Raw genomic sequence first — 21,268 nt, 5'->3', positions numbered from 1 at the left:
TGAGGGGCATTGCGTCATTCATCGCGCACACGATGATAAGTGGATACGAAATATGATTTGACGATGTAGGAAGGTACATTAAACGAGGAGAGCACAAATACAAGGAGAAAGCAATTAAAATAGCACGGTTACATCCACGGCAAGTAGGTGATCTCCATTTGAGCGAGTTGCTGTTCTTGACTGGCACGAATAATAAGATCTGTGATATTTTGAATAGGCACCTGTGGTGTTGATGCGCCCTTCGTATACCCAGTGAGCACAAAATACTGGCTGCATAGCATCACGTCAAGTTACTTACAGTATCAGCCTGTGTGCGGCAGGCCATCAACTCGGCCTTTTTGACGAGCGATTCTGCATTGTGCTGGACCGCTCGTCTGAAGCCAAGATCAGGCATGGGAGGTGTGTTTTGAGCAGTAGTGCACCAGGTGAAAACTTCGTCTCGGAGGAAGAGGGTAAGCTGTTGCTCCAAATCATACTAAACGAATTCGTTAGAAAAACGTGTCAAGCAAGCAACCAGAACTTACCTCAGGTTCCGTCAGTCCACGAGCAATTGCCATCATGCCAGATGTCATCAAGCCTTCGATGCCAATAGGTGTAACGAAGTGTTGCATGTTGGGAGTAAAGCGGAATGGCACTGCTTCAGCGTTGTGAATGATAGGATGCTTGTTGTTCCATGCTGTATTGCTCGTTAGTGTTCTCTGATCTAGTAGGTCATAAGAGTACTCACTAGGAAGCAAATCTGACATAAACATTCGCCCAGTTGATCTCGAGATGTGGAAGCGTTGGGGCATTCGGCCGTTCGCACTGAAGAAGAACGACATAAAGGAACTAGCGGCCACCTGGAGAGCAAATAGTTTCCTCATTGTCCAGAGCTCCATGGGACCTCGCATGCATCGTGTCATGTACTTTCAGAGAAATCAGAATCAGAATATATGGCAAAGTGAGTTAAACTCACGTTCGTAATCACATTTGCTGGCACAAGCTTGGCCGAAATCTCACTGATTAACTCGGCTCGAAGCGTAAAGAAGTCGACCTTGGTTCCCTCAGGATTTCGCAATGTTTTGAGTTTGTCCAGGAAGTGCAGTTGAGGGTCATCTCGGTGAATGCCTTTCTCCTTGAAGTGTTGTTCCAACATATCTTGCATTGTTATGTATGAAGCATCGTTTTCAAGGAGTCGCAGTGTGCTGGACAGTGAGACGGCTGCGGGTAAATGGAAATTCAGATTTCGTTTGCGGGTTTCTTTGCGACGGTCAAGTACGCTGCTCCAAGGTCAGTACTCAAAGTCTCTAGCTTGTTCATTCACACCTACGCATTGAAAGACCTAAATAACTGCATCCCACGTTCTTCACGACGAGCATGGCGAGCGGTAGGAGTTTGAACAGCAAACGTATGGAACGACCCATCATGTCCGTGTAAACCAATACGCCGGAAGTGCATGTCGAGGCTACGGCAAAAATCTACACGAGATGCAAACCGTTGGATCCGGATGAACCCATGAGGCGAATCCTTGTGCTATCGTTAAAGTGTATTAGCAAAAACCATGCAGATCAATAGTAAATAAACACACTTGAATGTATTGACCAGGAACTTCTATTGGCTCTTCGAATTTATTGTGGTGGAACTCAGCGAGCCAGTGGCTAATGGATTGCAGGGGTTTACGGGGGGTGCGACTGTGGTCTGGTTGTGAATCGTAGCGATCCCTCCATTTCTGTACCTTGACTACATATTGCCGAAGTGTCAATTTAGACATAAGAATGTCTTGTTCAAATGCAGCCTACACAAACGAGAGAGTTAGATCATACATTTAAGGATGGCCCTTTCAGCTTACCCTAGCGTTCGGAGGTTGCAGTCCTCGAGCAAAGTTGGCAGCCATCATCTGGGATTGTTGAGGAATCGAGTTGTCTTCGGTCAACGAATTGCACCGACGATTATATGCCTGGTACGTGGATCAATATTTCGATGTGGACGTCCGGTGTGTAGAAATGCACGTACCATCATCCCATCCGCGTGTAGGTAGCTAAGCTGACGACATATATCTTCTTCTGGCATTAACTTCATGCGCATCGCGATTTGGTCAACCATCGTCTCAAGAGCCAGTGTCAAAAGAGGGAACCCGGTTTTCAGAATGCTTGTAACGTCTTCGACATGGTCGAATGGTTGCCTAGCCCTTTGCACTGCGCCGTCAAGAGCATTCATAGTTGCCGTATTGGCTGCTTGCGCTACATCACTGGATGGAGCTGTATCACCTCCACCGGGTGTGGGAGCGGGCGTAGTGACATCTGGGGTGGGTCCATTGGCTTTTGGTGTGGGTGGGCTTCCTGCAGTGGTCGATGTTCCGCTCGTACCATCGGGTTTGGCAGCAGCAGCGTTTTGAGCCTGACGAGCGTTGCGAGCGTTCTGCATGGCTGTAAGACGTTTCTTCTCCTGAACAAACTCTTCTCGGGTAGTTCGAAGATGGAAGAATAAAGCCTATCCAAGTTATTAGCACCACAGAAAACATTTAATGGAACAGATAGCGAACCTGTGGATAATGCTTTGAAATGCTCATAAGGACATGGCGCGCATGTTTACTTTCTCGATATGACAGAGCAACAAGGAGCTGTGGGATTATTGTGAGCCAGTACCAGAGGGCAATGTCGCCTTTATATCCTTCGAAAATCGGAGAGATGACTGGTTGTTGTGGTTCTTCCACGCTGAGGAGCCAGATGATACGCTGTATAATCGGTCGGGACTTGGCACTCTTGTGTAGGGACGCTGCGTGGAGGTAGCATTGGACGGCATTCGCAGCCAGTGTGTATTCCTGCGGCCTCTCCTTAAATTGACGATCGTTGAATTTGCCCCATTCGCCCCACGCCTTTGCTAAACCCATATCCATTTGCACTGCTTGCTGGAAAGCTCGATCTGCGTCGTCTTTGTTGCCGAGCTTGGCAATGAACATGCCCTTGAGCGTATAGAACTCGGCTTTTTGAGATTGGTTGAAGTACATGAGGTTCGTGTTATTGATGACTTCGAGGCCAGAAGTAAGCTCGCTGGTATTTGGGTTGTGATAGTGGCATCGTGCTTGTTCCCGCAACTTCAAGAAGGCTTCAGATATCTCGATATTTGGGAGGGTGTATATTTTAGCCAAAGACGTATGGCAGACGTCAGGTAACTGGTGCTTTCGGGCGACATGGGCGAAACGATTGATGATCCATGCGGTTTCGTGGTAGCCGCGGTATCCGTAGGTGTTGCTGTTACCCGAAGACCCCGATGCCGAAGTGGTAGGAATGAGGGGCACATACGTCTTGTTAATCATTTCGAAAACGTGGGTACGCCACGCGACCAAGTCGCTCCAAAGGCTGATGTCGTCCCAGAGGTTGGGCAAGCGCTCACGCCAGGCCTGAAGAACAACTTTGAGCTCTGATGATCGCTTTTCGAGATTCTGAGCGTTAGTCATGCTCAATGACATGAAAATCTGCGCCGCTTCCTGAAGTTCAACGAATTGCTGGAAATGCTGAAGGAGCGGAACATGTGCCATGGACATGATACTTGGCAGGGTCACCCACTTCCTCAGAGAGAGTTGAATCGACTCGTCCATGATACGCAAAAAGTTCATATTCTTTTCGTTCGGAGGGGGTATTTGAGTCAGCGCAACGTATGCTTCGAAGACCCGGCGACGAGGGGTTGGGACGTCCGATACCTGTGCCAAAAGTTCCTGAATTTGCTCGCGGTCTGCCCCAGTTGTTCTCCAAATGCACTCGAGTTGTAGATCAGCGTTGTTCTCGCTACGCGCCAGTTCAGCGAGCGGGTCCCATTGCTGAAGCTTTTGAGTGGCAAGTATCCAGTGATCTTCCCAAAGACAATACTCAGACTCATTGAAGGGGAGTGCTCCTGTACGAGCCTTAATCTGCGCAGACTCGTATGTTTGCTGGGCCAGCGACCAGAATCCGTTTTGCTCGTAGGCGAGAGCCGCATTGGTTTCTTCAAAGATGGAGCGCCGGCGCCAAAGGCCGTAAAATAAGTCGTCTTCTGAAAGTTCCGCATATAACTCGGCAAGTGCATCGTAGGTAGTCTCATGAGGCTCCTCAGCACGATGCGGGTCCAAACCGGATTGAAGAATTTCCAGAGCTATATGCCAGGCGTTGAACGTTTTCCCAAGGTATTTGACTACAAAGGGAGGAAGAGCTAAGGGAGGGTTGCATGCGTGAACGCCTCCAAGGATAGACTGGATGACGTTGGGTCGAAGATCACACTGCTTAGAATGGTAGTCCTTGGTGACCAGAGTGAGCACGTATCGGGCTGCGTCACTTTGTTCGCGGCGCGGGAGAGTTGCCCAGACTGCGCGGAATGTGGAAATCCATAATTCGTGAGCTACTTGATTGTCCGCGTGGAGGAGGCGTCTTAACGGCTGCAGCATATCCATCCCAGTCCCTTGGTAAATTGTTCGAGAGAGAGATGATTCAAGTATTGCAAGATTTTCGCGAAGGACGAGTGAGTCGGTTCTTCCATCTTCGGTCGCACCAAGCACCAAGTCCAAAGCAAGTGGAATCCAGTAATGTTCGGCCACGAATTCCCAACTCAGGGAGCCAAGAGCATATTGAAGGCGAGCTGAAACAGTGCGTTGAATACTGGTGTCGAATAAATCAACAAACTTGCATCGGATCGCTGGGTCTTTGGCACGACAGCCCATGAGGAAGACAGATTCCAAGCGCGTTGTCAGGTCGCTCCGCTTCAGCGATGGTTCAGTATAGATGTCATAAATTAAATTCAGATAATCATCGAGAAGCTTCGTATCGTTGCGACTTTCGAAACCCATCATGTGCTTGAGCATGCCCGCCTTTTCTTTGAGAGTTGGAGTCACATCGGGGCGGACTAGAGTCCATTCGCGAACCATGCCGAGGACATAGTGGCAGAGGCTGATGGTTTGGGAGTGTCCAACGACCAGTATCACAGCGTTCAAGAACCATCGCCGCTCTACACCTAGTGCTGAAACCTTGTCCCGGCAGATTTCAAAGATTAGCGTTACCAAACGAGATGTAGTTTCGGACGTGACGGGGTTGTTTGTAGGGTTGGCGGCATTGTGATCTTTGACAAGCTTCTGTAGGACTTTCACGAGATGGGGGGCATATACCTCGAGCTTGGCTGGGTAAACCGCGACCATGGTTTTCAAAACAGACAGACAAGCATAGGTGCCAGCAAGTTGTCGTTGAGAATGCTGGAGCCCATCCTTGATCATGGAGTCTGCGAACGAGAAAATGGCATGTCCAGGAGTTGAAGATTCTCCTTCGACCGGCTCCCCTACAAGCGCTAACATGCGTTGGAGTACGGGCTGCAGGTATTCGTGTAGCGTCGGCTCATCACTTCGCAAGCCTTTTTCGATAAGCGTATGTAAATCGGCCGCATGAGAGAGGAGCCAATTGTCGTCTTGGGAAAGAACAATGAGGGAAAAGACCTTTGTTGCATTTACGATAACAGGCAAGTGGTTCGCCTCGTTTAGATCAACCTAGAGAAAACAAAGTGAGAAAGCCTCCATTGGGAATCACATGGACGAACCTGAAGGAGTGGCCTATGGAAATACTGTAGCTGAACATCGACGTCCTTCCATCCTCCGGGCTTCAAGATACTTTCCAAGATCCCAAGGGCGCGTGAAGGAAGTCCAAGTTTATCGGCTTCCAAGCTAGTCATTGTAATAAAGCGGACAAGATAGCTAATAATCGTTTCACGCATGGAAAAAGGGAGTACCCAGGCCGAGCTCGAGCCCCCGGCCCCGGATTCCTTGGATTCCTTGACAGCGCGCCTTTCCCATGAGAGAATCACTTCGAGAACGTCCAACGCATTGGCCCTTGTTTCGGCTGTTGCGGTCTGAACCGTACCAAGTTTGTGAAGCGAGCTAATCATCGAAGGTACGAAGAGTTCGCGGCAAGGATAGAAGAATTCCGGATGCCGCACAATGATTTGATGAATAACTAGAAGCTGGGGGATGCTATGACCCTCGTCGATAAGTGCCCGGCGAACAGATTTAGCCCAGGAAGGAGGCCCGTTTTCAGAATTTCCGGCTTTAATCAAAACCGGAACCATGATATCTACGGCCTGTTTTGTGAGAGAACGATTGTCGGTGTGGACCGGTCGTAGGAGTCCAGTCCAGACCCCAGTCAGAAACTTGGGGGGAGAGTCGAAAACAGCAAAGAACTGGGAGATTGTCACATAGGCCGTTTGTTTTACCGTGGCATCGTCGTTAACTATGTAATGCCAGGTACACTTGATGACATCCTTCCTCGACTCCTGCATCAAACTCGATGAGGATTGGATCAATAGGCTCGACATGTGTAAAATCTCGATTTTCAAACCGTCGTCTGAGCCGGGGAATGGATCGGAAGGCTGGTCGGTCATTGGCTTCCAGATTTTCGAATGAAGGCCGTTGACGATAGAGGAATCCACACAGTCGATTGTATTTCCTGGAGATTCGGACTCTTCCTTCTGTTTGATCTGTGCATATAGCAACGGATTCACGATATGGCGGAGGAATTGAGATTTGTGAGCCCAGTTGTACGTGTCACCGTCAAAGACTTCGACGAAGCGTTGCATGATTTGCTTTCGTAGGTCAGATGAGGCCCCGAGCGTAACGTGCTCCAGCAAACAAAGCCGCAGTTTCGAAAGGTCGAGCGGGACCCTGTGGGCGTAAATGCAAACAATGTCGAATATAACATCCACTCTAGGGGACTGTTCAATTACTCCAATTAGTAGGTTTAGGAGCAACGAAACATGGCGAGCAAATCCTTCGACAGGAACAAAATTATCTTCAGAGCCATGGAGGAAGTGGGAGCGCCAGAGATGCAAAAGGGCGTCAAGTACTTCGGGGTGTTCTTGTAGCCAAGTTGGATGGTCCGCAGACAGTTCCGTACAAAGGATAAGGCCGGGGAGAACGAGGTTGTTGGTTTCGTCCTTCAAACACTGGTCCACCAGAAGCTTCGTGTTGTTCCTGAACTCCGCGTTCAAGTTGGGGGCCAGACCAGAAGAAATGACGTTTCGCAGGGATCGAAGGGTCGGAGCCTGTCCAATACTACGATAGAAATACTCGGAAGATTCGCTAGGGAAGCGGTCAAGGAAGGAGGCGAGGGCTGCGGTAAAGGGGCTTGGGGAAGCAGAGTGAAGTTGCGTCTCTACTTGTACCACCAGAGATACCAGTGCTTCAAGGAACATATTGGCCGCAGGAGGGAGTAGATGGAAAATGTTGACCAACCGAACAAGCTTGGTAATTTCCTCATTATCGGCCAAGGGTTGATACGCGGCGTCGCTCAGCATTTTAGGATCGGCAATAACGCGGAAATGGTCGAGTAGTTTGTGGCCAATCTCTACCTTGAAGTAATTTGTCAGAAGTTCCAACAAACGCGCCAACCCTTCAAGACCAGGGACGGAGAGGCGTTTCGCGTCAGCTAGATTCATTAGCACAGGTCGCAAGCCCGTCTGCAGAATGTCTTTCGGTAAACGACTTTGGTGGTTCAGGACAGTACGAAGTCCTTCATGGGCGACTTTCTTGACTTCATTTGAAGGTGAGTATAGGGATTTGAAGTATACGCTGGTTACCCTGAAAGAAAGGTTAGGTACACAACGCAAAGCTAGACCACGCCATTCTTACTTCTGTCGGGTGGCCATTTGCTTTGCAAAAAATTCGGTGACGGACATAGACGACGTGAGAAGTTTGATGCAAACTACACGGAGTTGCTCAAGCACTGCTGCGTTGCTACGAGGGCCACCACGTCCTCCAGGGCCAACAATGTCACGGTCCTCGGCGTCGGCAATAGCCAGCGCCTCTGAAAGCAAGCGCAGGAGCTCCTCGTTCATTTCTGGAAGCGGAGGCTTCATGTTGAGTGCATACGTGATCCCGTCGATGTGCCCGATTTGAAGTGAGATAGGTAAGGCTCGGAGTGGTTTCGCGAAGATTGGAGTCAATAGGCGTTCCTTGCATTTCATAAGAAGTTCAGAGGGTGTAGACTCAGTCAACTCGGCCAGCAATTCGATCGACTTTTGCGCCATCTCTCGTACGAGCGCAATAGGGCTAGAAAGCTCTGTGGTCAGAGTAGGGACTAAATGCGGGAGTTTCGGGAGAGAAGCAGGGTCCATCCCAGGTTGAGGTGGTGGGACGAATGGGGGAGCCTGACGGCACAGTCTGAGTATCTTCAAGATGGATTCCTTGATGAATTCAACCTCGCGAGGTGGGTCGGCTGGCATTTCCTTGAGTACTGATAAGAAGGCCCTGATGAAGCTGTTCTCTCGTTCACTGGTCCATTTGGGTCCGAGAGCGTCGGCTAGCATTATGATTCCGCGACATCCAGAAAGCTTAGCGGGCCACGTTTCCTCGTAACATGCAGCTGTGAGATTAAACCCAAGTGGATGAACGATGCATTCAAGCCCACGCAATTTCCTGCCAACTGGAGCGGCCTTGGTTTCGAAAGCAAGTAGATCATTCAGCATGTCCCCAAATACAACTTGCCCACGCTCAACATGATGTTTGGATGTCGCAGCAAGAAGGCGAGGAACGCGATCCATATAGAGACTTGTAATTTTGGTGACCTTGTTGCCAACATTTTGGCTAAGTTCGTTTAGGAAGACGATTTCAGAAAACTCGCGAATGTAGGCCGCCGCTTTGTCTTCTAGCTCAGAATCTTGAAGAGCAATAAAAAGACTATCAACTAAGCTGGAGAAAACCCCTTCGCCCTCAGACCCGTCGATACCCTAGAAAAATATCAGCAAAATAAATATGTTCCAGCCACCCATGCCTTACATCACGCATAAATAATTCGAGCGCCCTCTGAATAAATGTGAAAGCGTCTTGACGATAGAAGGCATTAGATTCCTGCACCAAGCGAATCGCGAGCTGACAAGTGGGACCGATGTCCACGGCTTGAGCGGTACCACTAAATTTGAGAGCCATCGTGACGTCGGGCGAGTACCCCTTATACTCGAGTTGAGGCTGTTGATGCTGTAATCGACGATTTCGTCCACCCAGTTTCCCCAGAATACGGACCGTCGTATGAGCATGTTGGTGATTGCCGGGCTGGGGTTTTAGGTGTGAATGTAGGGCGCTCATAAGCTCGCGAAGAACTGGGCTCAAGGTAGGATCCAGGAACTCCTGCGTCAGGTTATCGATGCAAAGCTCAAGCGTCCGTAGACCTTGTGCTACAAGCTCCGGCCCCGCTCGAAGTGCATGTACGAGGGGTCGCATGAGGAAACCCAAAAACGGTAGTAGGTTGGTTAGGCGCACAGGAACCGTCAAACAAAGCTCGACCAAGAGATCCTGCTTGGATGGCTCCGCGGCTAGAAGTTGACGATTCAAGCTTTCGAGCATATCCCGGAGCAAAGGCAGAACTTCATTGTATAAACTCTCGAACTTCCCGCCCCCCATGGCTCGGAACAACCCGCGCAATAAGAGGAAATAGTTGGTTGGATCGGCAGCTTTGGCGGCGAGACGGAGAGAATCCATGATAAGCTTGCTAAGGTGGTGGAATAGGATGGGCTCGTTTAGCTCGGGAAATACCGTAACGGACATAAAGCACATCTTGAAGAGCCGGAGCGTAATCGAAGCACTCTTCTGACTCTGGTCTCCAAGCGTATCGAGCTTTCCAACGAGATAACGCAAGAGGATTGCAACCAACTGGTGTGAGACCATGTCACTTGAGAGAAGTAACTGGGGCATAGCTAGAAGATTTTGATGGTCTTGAACGTGATCTATAAAGAATTGCATTTCCGTGGTCCAAACCTCCTGGAATATATGCGGTTCGATTTCATGAAAAACTTGCAAGAGCATCTCAAATGCTTCCTTGCCTCCGTCACGCCCATCGTCGTACATCGTCAAGCACTTGACGCAGTTCTGGAACAGTCTCCGGATCAGTTCGCCATCAGGGACGGGACCTTCACTAGTTCGAATGCCAGCCAGAACGGTCTTGAAAACATGTAGTAGAGTTCTAAAAAGAACCTTTGACTCTAAAAACAATTTAGCTAAGGCATGAAACGAGCAGACTGAGCATACCCTTGGCCGCCTCGCCCTTATTCTCCAACGCGAATGCTGCAGCCTGGACAGGCTTGGACCTCTCAATGTCGACCAAAGATAGTGTCTTCGTTAGTGGTCGTGGGGCATCTATGTCCATTGCATCTATATCATGCATCTCCACGTCCTTGGTTTCATGTGGCTTCGTATGGGGGTCGGCCTTGGTGTCGGTCTTGGTGTCGGCCTTCGGTCCCAGTGCTTCCTTATTCGCGTTTGCCACCTGTTGGTGAATTGCCCAGACGGCGCCGAGTTTGTCTACGCATGTTTCCAAGAGCGCCAAGAGTGTGGATGCAGCCTCTGGCTTCGGATATTTTTCCAAAATGGCATCTACGTGGTTCGCAAGAAGTTTGGCAGACATATTGTGGATAGTCGAACTGAACGAAGGGTTGTGAAGGCAGCACGAATATAGATAAATGATTCTGCGAAGTTGCTCTGGAGAAAGCTCTTTGCGAACGTGGTGAACCAAGTCACCAAGCATGCTATATGCGAGAGGCCGGAGGGTCTCTTGACTATTGACGCCCGTCCCGATGAGAATATGTTCGCTCGTCAAACAATCAATGAGCGGAACAAACGCTGGACGAAATTCCGTCGAGAGAATATGACGCGTTGCCACCATTAACTCCTAGAGAAAATGTTATGTTGGGTTGAAATCCCCTGTTTAGAGTACTTACCCTGCGAATATTTGCTGACTCTGGCGGGCAGTCCTTGAGGAGCCGAACGCACAGAGGAGGGATAATTTCTCCGTATTGACGGACCGGAGATTCTATTGCTCCCCGTAAAACATAGGCTACGAACGACAAGGTCTAAAAAACTTATTAAAGAGGCAGATAACTCACTGCTGGCATAAAACTCACCTTGACTTGGGCTGTTATAAAATCAATGTAATGGGCGCGATGCTTGATAGCAGGGGAAACTCCGATCCAATGCTCGTTTCTTTCGTTGGCTTCGTCATGCGCATGTTTTTGCGGAGGTGCTTGTAGTTGTAGAAACTGAATAAGTTTTCACAGTTTAACAAGGGGTGGTGTAACGTCTTCAGTGTCGAGCACTTACATCCATGGCGAGAGGTATGGAGCTTTTAACAGCCGAAGGTATGGTGTTACGGTGCATCTGGAACAAGTACACCGTAGCAATGGGGCACTCCGTCAGGACCTTGAAACTTGCGATTGCTCTCAACATCTCTGGCTGTTCTCCTGAAGAGGATGACTTGAAAGGACTTTAGTTAAACCCATGAATCTGGACGCGCCCACTCACAGACGTGTTGATGCTCATGTTTGACTGCGAGGGCGGCGGGCCGGGAGAGTCCTCGCTAAGTAACTCTGTTACAGTTTGCTTCATGTTCAAGTACAGGTCCCGAACGAAATCCAGAAATCCTTGAACATGGGGGTCCATGTCCCGCTTAAATGTCCTGTTGGCGTCCAGCATGATTTTGACTGCGAGAACGCCGTTCTCTTCGTTGTCCTCCCGTAGTATCTGAGTGGTCAAGCTGACCATGTCCGAGTATATCGGCTTCATTTGCTCGGATACAGGCAGTCGGTGGAATACCTCAAGGATCGCATTTCGCAGTTGCTTAATGAATATTCAGCCAGGGTTTCATAGAGAGAACTCGGAGGAACTCACATGCTCAGAGCTATCTTTTTTGAATGCAGGTGGTGTTTCCCTCAAGACCTGCAGCATGGCAGGCAGGACCACAGGAGAGAATTTCTGCGCTTCTGCCTGCCCAAACTGGTCAACCGAGTCTCGAATGTCGCATGCTGCTTGAAGCTTGGACTTTATATCTGGTAGTTTCGGAATCAAAATAAGCACGCGCAAGTATTATCCGAAATACGGTAAACTGACCTTGCGTTGAGTCCGTAAATTTCGCAGCATATCCCTCAAAGACTTCATGTCCGGCAGATGTTGTGTTGGCAGTCGCTGGTTGCTGAATACTCATGTGGACAAGACGTCCCGGTGGTTATTGTAGCGTAAGCCTATTCGCGCTAACCTAGAGTGCAAGGCTGTAGGTGTCTGGCGAGTATTTGAACAGTCAGTTAGAATTCGGATGTGTGTAACGGTATGTCGGGATTGAGGTCAACAATACGCAGAGGTAAGTTGCGGCGCCTTTTAGAGACAGTGGCTACCTACGAAAGACGAGATATTCACAGAGGGGGTTTCAAACGAACGCCCTCAGTAAGCGCCGAGCCCCCCGCGACTCTGACAAACTGATTTCCTCCCGAATTCCCGGTGCGGGATTTCAGACCAAGCAGTGACAAGCATAGGTATCGCTTTGGATGCTGAAGTCACCAACAAGTTATCGTGCCTACTAGGAGTTCATCCTGAGTTTACTAGGCTTCCAACATCCAAATAAATTGACAACTTGATCAACGTATTTAAACTTGGTATTGGACTAACGGCTAGCCAACTAGTTGTTTGATCTTTACTTGAATATGCACCTCAAGCGAGTTCTATTTAAGCCCCCAAAAGCCACATAGGCGCAAGCTCCCTACCCAACCTTACTGAATCCCAGGCATGTACTCTGGTGCTACTATTAACTAATCTCTGGCTCATAGATATCCCCCGTCGTCGATATACTCTAGGGCCTTGCTGTATTATCGCATTTAACCAGCCAACACCAATCATATCAACATAGTTAACGGGAATTCATGTTTTAAACCATTGCATTTTTTCAATTAAATCATATTGCGTGTCGACTTGGCGCTCTCATCGATTCATTGCATAGGACATACCTAGAGTCTGGGCAACCTCTTGGATATGAATACACTCATCCGATTGTGCTACTTTGGGATTTTATATCCATGATGTAGAGTGTTTCTTTACTTTATCCTCCATTCTCGTATGACTGCTACAAAACACAGATGAGCTCGAACAACAACACTTGGTATCTAAAATAGTGGTATTATGTACGAAGGCATTTTGCTACTGAGCCTGGCTAGTTGGTGGGAAATAGCCCTAGGTTCTCTAGAAAGAGCCCGGCGTACTTGATAATATCATGATTGAGGCGACCCAGCACACACGAACTTGCATGTGCCTCGTATATACCGGACTTTGATGTCACTATAAGGTTCTCGCTTGATCCTGAACCAATTAGCGGGGAGATTGTTCTAACCGCAGTGCCGTAGAAGCCTGGTATCAGCGCTAATGTTGCCTACAAGAAAAGCGCTGAAACGTCCACGCACCGCATCACGAAAGTACTTGTTGTTCATGAGTACACGGTAAACCTTCGGTACAATGTTCATTCTTGAGAGAAATGTTGCTAAATCATGGATAGGTTTAGTGCGCTACTCAGAAACGTTTAGAACTAATTCTAGCCTTGAAAACTAAACTTACTACTGCTTGATCCCAATCGGGTTCCTGGGTCTCCACGCAAGAGCCACTTTTGTGCTGTTGTGCAACAAGCTCCAAAAAACATGATAATCGGGCCATCTCGCGATTGACAGCAGTTTTGATATCGCTCTTAACGTGAACTAAATCATAAGCGGCCATCATGAGTGCAAGCAGGAAGCATGAGCGAGGCAAGTCTTCAGTGTCCTTGCTGCTAAACTTAAGTGCTGCCGCCTTCTGTCCAAGGGAGCATGACCAAATAAATTCGACGCCATCTTGCATTGCTCCGAGAGGAATATGCTTGTTCGTACGGCAATAGTCGAGTACAACCGTAGCGGGAACACCGGCAGGCTTCGATCCCTTACGAAGTTTCCATAACCAACCTCGTATGTCGCTATCAGTAATAAACCTTTTCTCTGTCAGATGCATTCTGTTGGTGTAGTCGCCCTCGCCGGTAAGCATAATGAGTAGATTGGATCCAGGACTAAGCATAGCCTCTTGATATAGATCCCCGATAGCCTCCTCGATCCTCTCTCTTGTGACCTCTTTCCCTGAGATGCCTAGGAAACGTATCATGCCTGACTCGTGATCTTCAAGCCACGATCTCATGAGCTCAAAATCATGTTCTGGGTCTTTCAGCCCAAAGTCGACTGCGATTGCTAGCATGAACAAGGTAGGAGTTTTGCGAGAACCGGTATACAGTGATGCCTGTAACGATGACCCAATTGCACCGTAGGATATAGCGTCTTCTGCGCCATGTGCGGATGACATACGAAGTAGCTGCGGCCGTAACAAAGCTCCCCCTGATATTCCACTGGTATCAGGACAAACAGGGGAGGGAGCAGTTCCGACTCTCCATGGGGGGCAATAAAGGGATGGGCTGGGGTTATATGCACTGTCCAAGGGATCCTTAAAAGAGGACCTTATTTGGCGAACACGTAGTCCTGTATCGGCTGTAGGTGTTACTATAGTAAGAAAGTCCGCAACTTCTGCACATAACTCTTTTGTACACGTATACATACGTTTTTGGTATGACGTGCACCGACCAAAAGTGCTTCCCTCAACTGTGGACTTGGTCTCTGCCTCCGCCAGACGTCGCAATGAACTTGTATTTTTCGGCGTCTCGACGGTTAGAGTCACAGGTTCGCTGAAAGCCAATGCTATTGTAAGCCCCGTGATTTAAGTAGTACTCGCATCTAAGAACCCTCAAGGTATTCACCTTTTATTGCATTGTGCCTGGGCGGAATGAGTTCAGAGACTTCGATAGAAGTTTGGCGGCCTCGGTTAGCATATCCCTCGCCAAGAAGTGACATCGGAGATGGCTCTTCGGTCCAGGCGAACCCTATGATACTTGTCTAAAGCACGATAAATTAAAGCAATAGTGATATGGACGTACGAGTTTCGGCTCCAGTAGGGTGATGTGCTTGCAAAATAGAGCTATGCACACCAGATGATCGACCGCGTTTGGCTAGGCCACTATTGCTATTATCAGCACTTCCGAATGCACGCATAGTTAGCGATTGCAGGACCGAATGAACTGAGGCTATACGAATGAGCAAGTCCAATACCAAACACGAATATATATACCATTAAGACTCGACCGTCCATATTCTGCTCCAGCTGTGAAAGACGTTGAGCCACGAACAGGTTGCGGACGTACAAATGGACCATTAAGGTTGGCCATGCTTGTATCGAAGGACATGGAAGCAATCCTAAGATGTGAAGAACTGCAATAGATACCGCGCGGGTGCGACCAAATTATTTTACGAAGGTACTAGTCTTGCTATATGAAAATTCTATGCTACTCCTCAAATTCTATTGCGTTTATGAAGAGAGAGGTGAATAAGCAATCCGAATCAGGTAAGGTTTAAGGGAGATGGATTGAGTGTACTCTATACCAATCGGCTCAGACCTTACAGTGGCAGCCAAGTGAGTTGTGGCTTGGTTGCGAGTTCCCCTTGGCCATTCTAAAGGGGCCGAAGTTCGATCCTGTGCAACTATTTTCCTTGGTTATACATGTGCCGAACACAGCCGCTATCAAATACAATTGACAAACCAAGAGCCTCGAGGACCAAACAGGTCACTGCCCGGGTGCTTGTCAATTCGGTCCCCCTCTTTTTCTTCCGAACACACGGTGTGCATTACACAGCATCGACGTCAGAATCCGAGCGACCCAGAACTTCCAATGAAATAGTGTTTCAAGTTGAACGCATTACTATAGTCTGAAACAATTATGAATGTCTAACCATTTAGATGAACTAAAGCGCGTGTAGTACTGCTATGCTACTCGGATCTAACTAATATTCTATTGTTCGGTCTACGAAAAAGGGCAATACCATCGAATGCCAAAACAACTTGCACTTGCCAGTCAGACTATGAATATGTACTCGGTATTTGTGCCAGAACTGTACCTTGTTGCAGTGGTAATGAGGCCCCTAGGCCTTCCTCCAACTTCACACCCTTCCTCGCAAACTGTCCTCAAAATCTTGGCAGCTTTACCGAATCTGTGTTGTGAGAGTCCTCACTCAGTACTGCCTCTTTCCAGAAAAAGAAAAAGAAAAACGGCAATTCAATAAATAAAAACCGAGGCAAAAAGGCCTGAACTGAAAGAAGGTAGAAGTGCAAAAGAATAAAAATAAAGCTCCCTCCCTCGTCCCCGGTCAAGCCCCTCTGTTCGTAGGATGCGCCACTCCATCACCCCAGCGGGTCAAGCCTGGTACAACAGAATACAAAGGGGTCGCGGATCGGATGAATATGGCAGTCGCTCATCGCGCAGTCCACTCCAAGCACTCTGCCGGACCATCACCGTCGTGGAGGTGATTGGCAAAAGTACGATACGATGCAACGTGTATGAGGGATTGTGGTACGAGGTCGACGCGACGCGTGCCGAGACGTCCACCAGCCCCGCCTCGTCCAGTAGGAGCGACTCAGGGGAGAGAGGAAAGGAGCGATAGAGAGCAGATACTGAGCGGATACCCACCTTGAGGGAGCCAGATATAACGCATATAGCGTTGGTGCAAGTATGGGGGGGGGGACGGAAAGTAAGAGGGAAAGTGAGAAGGTGGTGGTAAGGACGAACCCCTTGGGTCTGAGAGAGAGCTTATATACAACTTTCCCGTGCACAGGGGGGTCACGAGGGAAGGGATAGGGGGAGGGTAGATAGGAGACTGGATTCGTAAGATGCTTGGACCTTAGTGGGGTTCAGTGTGCTGCAACGCTATTAGAATGGGGATCTTGTTAATAGTACTATGTTGTGTGACATCATACTCACTTGATGATGAAAAATATGCAAAGGCAAGTGAATACAAGATCACCGGCATACAATAGGTGTAAAAAGCACTCATTTCCCGAATGATCACGTGAAGCATATACTGTATAGCACCTACTTCGAATGCCATGTAAGATCGTAAGGGGCACAATCTTGGGCTGTATGGATAATTAGCTCGATTTTCTTTTATTCCTGCCGCTCAGCTATTATGACAGCACCCTATTTGTCGGCCTAGTATACGGGCCAGGCTCCCAGGAGGACAGGTTCCACGCAAATAAGTAAAAATTATCATCGAGTACTCGGAATACAGTGATTATTGAAGCGCTGGGTCAAACGAAGCAAACGCCTTTTTGAATTTGGCCGCGTCCGTACGTTGCTGAGCATCGTTCTCCGAACACGCTTTCCAATCCGCTCGCTCAGGCAATCCAAGAAATTCGGCCAGGGTCGCTCTAAGAGTTCGAATTAATAAACAGTATTACCAACCCTCCACTACTAAAAATACCCACCTCCCAAACTGTAAATTGAACGGTCCCCGGATGAGCGAAATCATCTTCCTCCCATCCGGCAAATCGACTCGGAAATAGTTCCCTCCACCACGTTTGGCGCCCTCGAGAGCTGCTTCGGCGTCTTGCTCCCACTTTATCCCCTCCCTCTGTGCGTTGTTGTAGAATATGTCTTCAACCTTGTCAGCTTTGTCGAGGGGTACAGGCACGACTTGAATATGTGCATGACCACCCCTCCCAGACAGGCGCGCAACCTCAAACATGACTGCTGCTGCTCCGTGTTTGGCGAATAGGTTACGGAGCGCTGATTTGTATTGCTCGACTTCGGCTATTATTGAAATCGCTAATTCTGGTGGTGCGGAAAGTAGTGTCGGGTAGTGAGCAATGGGAATAATGAGAAGATGCCCGCCACCTGGAACCAAGGGGGGTTTTCCTGAAGGATCGGTGGGAATGAGTTGACCTTTGGGAAGAGTGACGTAGCACTCGCTCCCAATGGATACAATAAGATGTTTTCTACAAAACCGTCGGTCCGAAATCTATGGAAGGACGAAAGGGAACATACGTTACTAAAGTATACAGTATTAGTAAAGCGTCAAATAATGCAACGTAGAGTTAACATACCTGCTGGATTAGATAAACAGAACCAGCACTCATCGGCTACAATTTTGTATTAGCATGTTCTAAACCAAGATTAATACTGGACTCACGCCCAATCTCCTTGAGTGGACCCTGTCGCGGAGCGGCCTGAGGGCAGTCTTTAAAGTAATGCTCACTGCTACCGCACGCCCGACAAGTGTACGTGTCAGGCGGACGTTTCGCCGTGTTTGCATTCGGGCAGTTTCGGATGAAATGGTCCGTCTTTCAAGGTACAACATGTTAACGTCCGTACAAGAACAAAGTTAAATCACCTACTCCGCCACATTTCTTGCATACATATCCTTCTGGGATTGATGGGCATTTTCGGACGTAGTGCTATGGATAAAAGAAGTAAGCTTTTAAGCGAAGTCCATAGCAGTGTTCATTGTACCTCGCTTGAACCACAACGGTTGCACTTATAACCAGGCGGCGGTCGATCTTCAACCTTGTTTGGACAATCGGAGCTCCAGTGAGTCTATCAAAGTAAACATTCAGTTTGACGCAATATCAAATGAGAAAGCCGACTTGCATTTTCTTCTGAGCAATTTTTGCACTTGTATCCGGCTGGCAGAGGTTTTTGGGTGCCACCGTGGTCGTCTATTGGTAATCAGGTTGTGAAATCTAGCAAGTCGAGATTTTAATCTCACCTGTCCTAGGACGCTTGGCGTGTTCACCCCCATGAGCATTTGAACTTGGGGTGAATGTCGAGGTCGTGGATCCATGTTCGTCGATGGGCCGCTTGCCCGCTTTACCCGAAGGAGTGTAAAACGGGCTTGGAGTAGCATTGGCCGGTCGCACCTGAGGAGTAGCGGAATCCGTTGGAGCAATCGAAAATGCGTAAAACCACTGGTATAACAAAATCAAAATTTTCAGTTTATCTGGGTATGGCCAACACAATAATAACACTGACCCTGGGCTTTTTGGCGCCAGCTTCGAGCGGGACTCCGCTCTCTCCAAATGTTCCCAGATTTACGAACCTTGCTACTCGCTGGTCTTCCCCATCCCACACCCACGGTTCACGCTCCCAGAAGAACGAGTTCGGAGACCCTCCTGCAGACGCGAAGTGGTACCTTGGCTTACACCCCAGCGTCAACGCGTCGAGCGGAGGGGCAGACCAGGTTGCTGGATCGAGCGGCGTTCCCGATGCATTTAGAACAGGTGCAACGCTGCTGGATAGTCGCGTAATTGAAGGGGGCCAGAGATGTGTGATGAGTATATCAACATATGAGGACGTGCCAACACCTGATGACACTGCTTTTGCGGATGCGAGACTGCCGTCATCAGGAGCAGAAAGAAGTGGGTGGGTATTGAATGCTTTGATAGTTGCTTGGTTGATGTATGGTGAAGCCGGGTCCTGGCGTATAGGTAAAGACATTGAATCCAGCGTGCGTAGAGAGGCTTACCTCGGTTGTTTCTATGAATTTCTCAATGTCTAAGATACCCCCTAAACATCCTACTCGAATCTTGCTTGTAACATTCATAATACCCGCTTTGCCTTTATTAGACTTCTTAGTACAGGTAATCTATGTGCAAGGCCTAGATACGTACCAAGGTAGATTACGTTCGGACATATCTCGCCACCCGTTTCGGCTACTTTGGCCAGTACTTTAGGCGGGAGCTTATACTCTCCTTGAGTAATGTACGTAGTCATCGGTACTATGTAACTAGTAGTCAAATAAGCAGACCAAAATGGTTCAAATAGAGTAACGCACCCGTTATTTTGCCATCCAGTAATAAAGAGACCTCATCTGGAGCACCTTCGAGTGACACGGGTCCGCTGAAAAAGTCACCAGTGCACAAAAGCACAGAGAATTTGCCATGCTTTTTATCGATAGCTGAAACCTTTTCAAAGAGAGAGGTGATAGAGCCGAATGCGGAGCCCACAACCAACCTGGATAATTGTTTGTTTATCGTTTGGGCTCGCTTCCAAAGCAAGCACACTTCTACTCACACTTTTATCGAATCGGCCATGTTGACAAGTGTAGGCCACGTCTCCGCGTATAGTATCAGACGATATATGCAATAGCGAAGACTGTATGACGTGCGGACACGGAGACGAGAAAGGCGAGCTGGGGAAACTCACGTGGGTCGATCGTTCGTCAAAGGCGCCAGTGTCACGTTGGAAATTGAGGAACCATATCTGGGGGAACAATGGCCTGGATAAAATCGACAACGATCTCGATTTATTTGGCGTCAATTGCAAGCAGATTTCACAAAGCATAAACCATGGCCAACGGCTCATCTCCTACGGAAACACCGCCATCTATTCCTCGCCGTACAACGAACGGGTTTACTATGCCCGACACAACACCAACAAACCCACTGGAGACGATTCCCACCCAGGCCCACCAGCTCCCACACAACAATATTCCGAATACACCTCTCTCTGTCGCAACGGTATCAGCCGCACTGGGCATCGTGTTTGCACTGGGAGCGAGCTTGTTCGTCTCTGGTGGAGTGGCTGGGAGCTGGTGGGCTACCTACCAACTCGGCTTTTTCATGGCCATCTGGTCATTCTTTCATTGGGCAGAGTTTGCTGTCACCGCTGGATGGAACAGAGAGAAGCTGAGCGTAGACTGTGAGTATACAAGCATTCCACGGTACTATTTCCTTGCTCATAGTGCTCAAATCGCACTTTTCAGCTTTCCTGCTGGATAATGGAATGACATACCATATTGCTCATGCTGCAGCGCTGATCGAGTTCTTCGTGACCAAGTTCTTTTGGCCCCACTCCAAATCCACACCACCATCTCCATCGCAGGTGTGTTATATTTAGCTCAGCCAAAGCGGTGCAATGTAATGACCCAATCCAGGCATCGTACTTGTTATCATCGGCCAGACAATCCGTTCACTAGCAATGATCCATGCAGCCTCCAACTTTTCTCATACAGTTGCCACCTACAAGCTTGTAACACACCGTCTCGTAACTGACGGCATCTACTCGTATGTGCAGTGACCTCAAGCATTGATCGCAGGAAGCTAATGCATACGTCAGGATATCACGGCATCCATCCTATACTGGCTTTTTCTACTGGGGCCTAGGAACTCAGATGGTCTTACAAAATCCCATCACATTCGCCCTGTACCTAGTCTTGCTCTGGCGCTTTTTCAGCACTCGCATCAAAGGCAAGCACAGAAATGCTTGGCACAACCTCGATCATCCTGACCATTCTTTCTAGTCGAGGAACAATATCTCGTTCGATTTTTCGGACAAGAGTACGTCGACTATCGCGCAAAGGTTGGTACGCTTTTACCACTCATCAAATAAGCGGGCCATTCCTACAATTTCGGGAACATTATGTTACCCATCGCATTTTGGGATTCAAGTTGGATTGGTTAATTCTATAATTTTGTATAATAAGGCTTACCAAATGCATAATTCGATCTCATTCGCAAACTGTGTGTCGCTGCTTATCTATGGCGTTCGATATATGCATAACAAGTACGAGAGACCATGGCATAAAGAACAAAATTCAATGGACATCATATGCAGAGCATGGTGAGACAAGGTAGTAATAC

General features: G+C 48.5%; 4 protein-coding genes across 4 annotated transcripts; 1 reads left to right on the top strand and 3 right to left on the bottom strand.

Annotated features, from left to right (window-relative positions):
• Positions 1 to 128: 128 nt before the first annotated feature.
• On the bottom strand, positions 129 to 11,954 carry RhiXN_04421 (histone acetyltransferase SAGA, TRRAP/TRA1 component, PI-3 kinase superfamily TRA1 protein; the record flags this gene model as incomplete). Its single annotated transcript, XM_043324238.1, has 20 exons — positions 129 to 239; positions 299 to 475; positions 525 to 676; positions 728 to 905; positions 956 to 1,259; positions 1,310 to 1,512; positions 1,568 to 1,774; positions 1,829 to 1,936; positions 1,993 to 2,469; positions 2,522 to 5,482; positions 5,533 to 7,564; positions 7,616 to 8,712; positions 8,762 to 9,960; positions 10,007 to 10,646; positions 10,696 to 10,827; positions 10,879 to 11,013; positions 11,075 to 11,227; positions 11,276 to 11,590; positions 11,642 to 11,799; positions 11,861 to 11,954. The coding sequence occupies 20 exons, from the start codon at positions 11,952 to 11,954 to the stop codon at positions 129 to 131; spliced, it is 10,833 nt and encodes a 3,610-aa protein (XP_043176657.1).
• A 1,151-nt stretch (positions 11,955 to 13,105) lies between these two features.
• RhiXN_04420 (uncharacterized protein) lies at positions 13,106 to 14,853 on the bottom strand (the record flags this gene model as incomplete). Its single annotated transcript, XM_043324237.1, has 6 exons — positions 13,106 to 13,144; positions 13,198 to 13,299; positions 13,349 to 14,307; positions 14,365 to 14,502; positions 14,562 to 14,684; positions 14,739 to 14,853. The coding sequence occupies 6 exons, from the start codon at positions 14,851 to 14,853 to the stop codon at positions 13,106 to 13,108; spliced, it is 1,476 nt and encodes a 491-aa protein (XP_043176656.1).
• A 2,070-nt stretch (positions 14,854 to 16,923) lies between these two features.
• RhiXN_04419 (nucleolus protein) lies at positions 16,924 to 19,720 on the bottom strand (the record flags this gene model as incomplete). Its single annotated transcript, XM_043324236.1, has 15 exons — positions 16,924 to 17,059; positions 17,117 to 17,626; positions 17,676 to 17,679; positions 17,735 to 17,770; positions 17,821 to 17,971; positions 18,026 to 18,085; positions 18,141 to 18,224; positions 18,275 to 18,346; positions 18,397 to 18,495; positions 18,548 to 18,595; positions 18,660 to 19,103; positions 19,153 to 19,244; positions 19,298 to 19,405; positions 19,462 to 19,640; positions 19,701 to 19,720. 15 exons carry the CDS (start codon positions 19,718 to 19,720, stop codon positions 16,924 to 16,926), a joined length of 2,043 nt encoding a protein of 680 aa, XP_043176655.1.
• A 255-nt stretch (positions 19,721 to 19,975) lies between these two features.
• Positions 19,976 to 20,928, top strand: RhiXN_04418 (isoprenylcysteine carboxyl methyltransferase; the record flags this gene model as incomplete). The annotated part of the gene is made up of 4 exons (XM_043324235.1): positions 19,976 to 20,327; positions 20,392 to 20,510; positions 20,589 to 20,692; positions 20,745 to 20,928. 4 exons carry the CDS (start codon positions 19,976 to 19,978, stop codon positions 20,926 to 20,928), a joined length of 759 nt encoding a protein of 252 aa, XP_043176654.1.
• Positions 20,929 to 21,268: the final 340 nt, after the last annotated feature.

This window comes from Rhizoctonia solani, chromosome 1, assembly GCF_016906535.1.
Source record: "Rhizoctonia solani chromosome 1, complete sequence".
Lineage (NCBI taxonomy): Eukaryota > Fungi > Basidiomycota > Agaricomycetes > Cantharellales > Ceratobasidiaceae > Rhizoctonia > Rhizoctonia solani.
The sequence above is the reverse complement of the archived record's forward strand: the minus strand, read 5'-3'. Positions and strand labels throughout refer to the sequence as shown.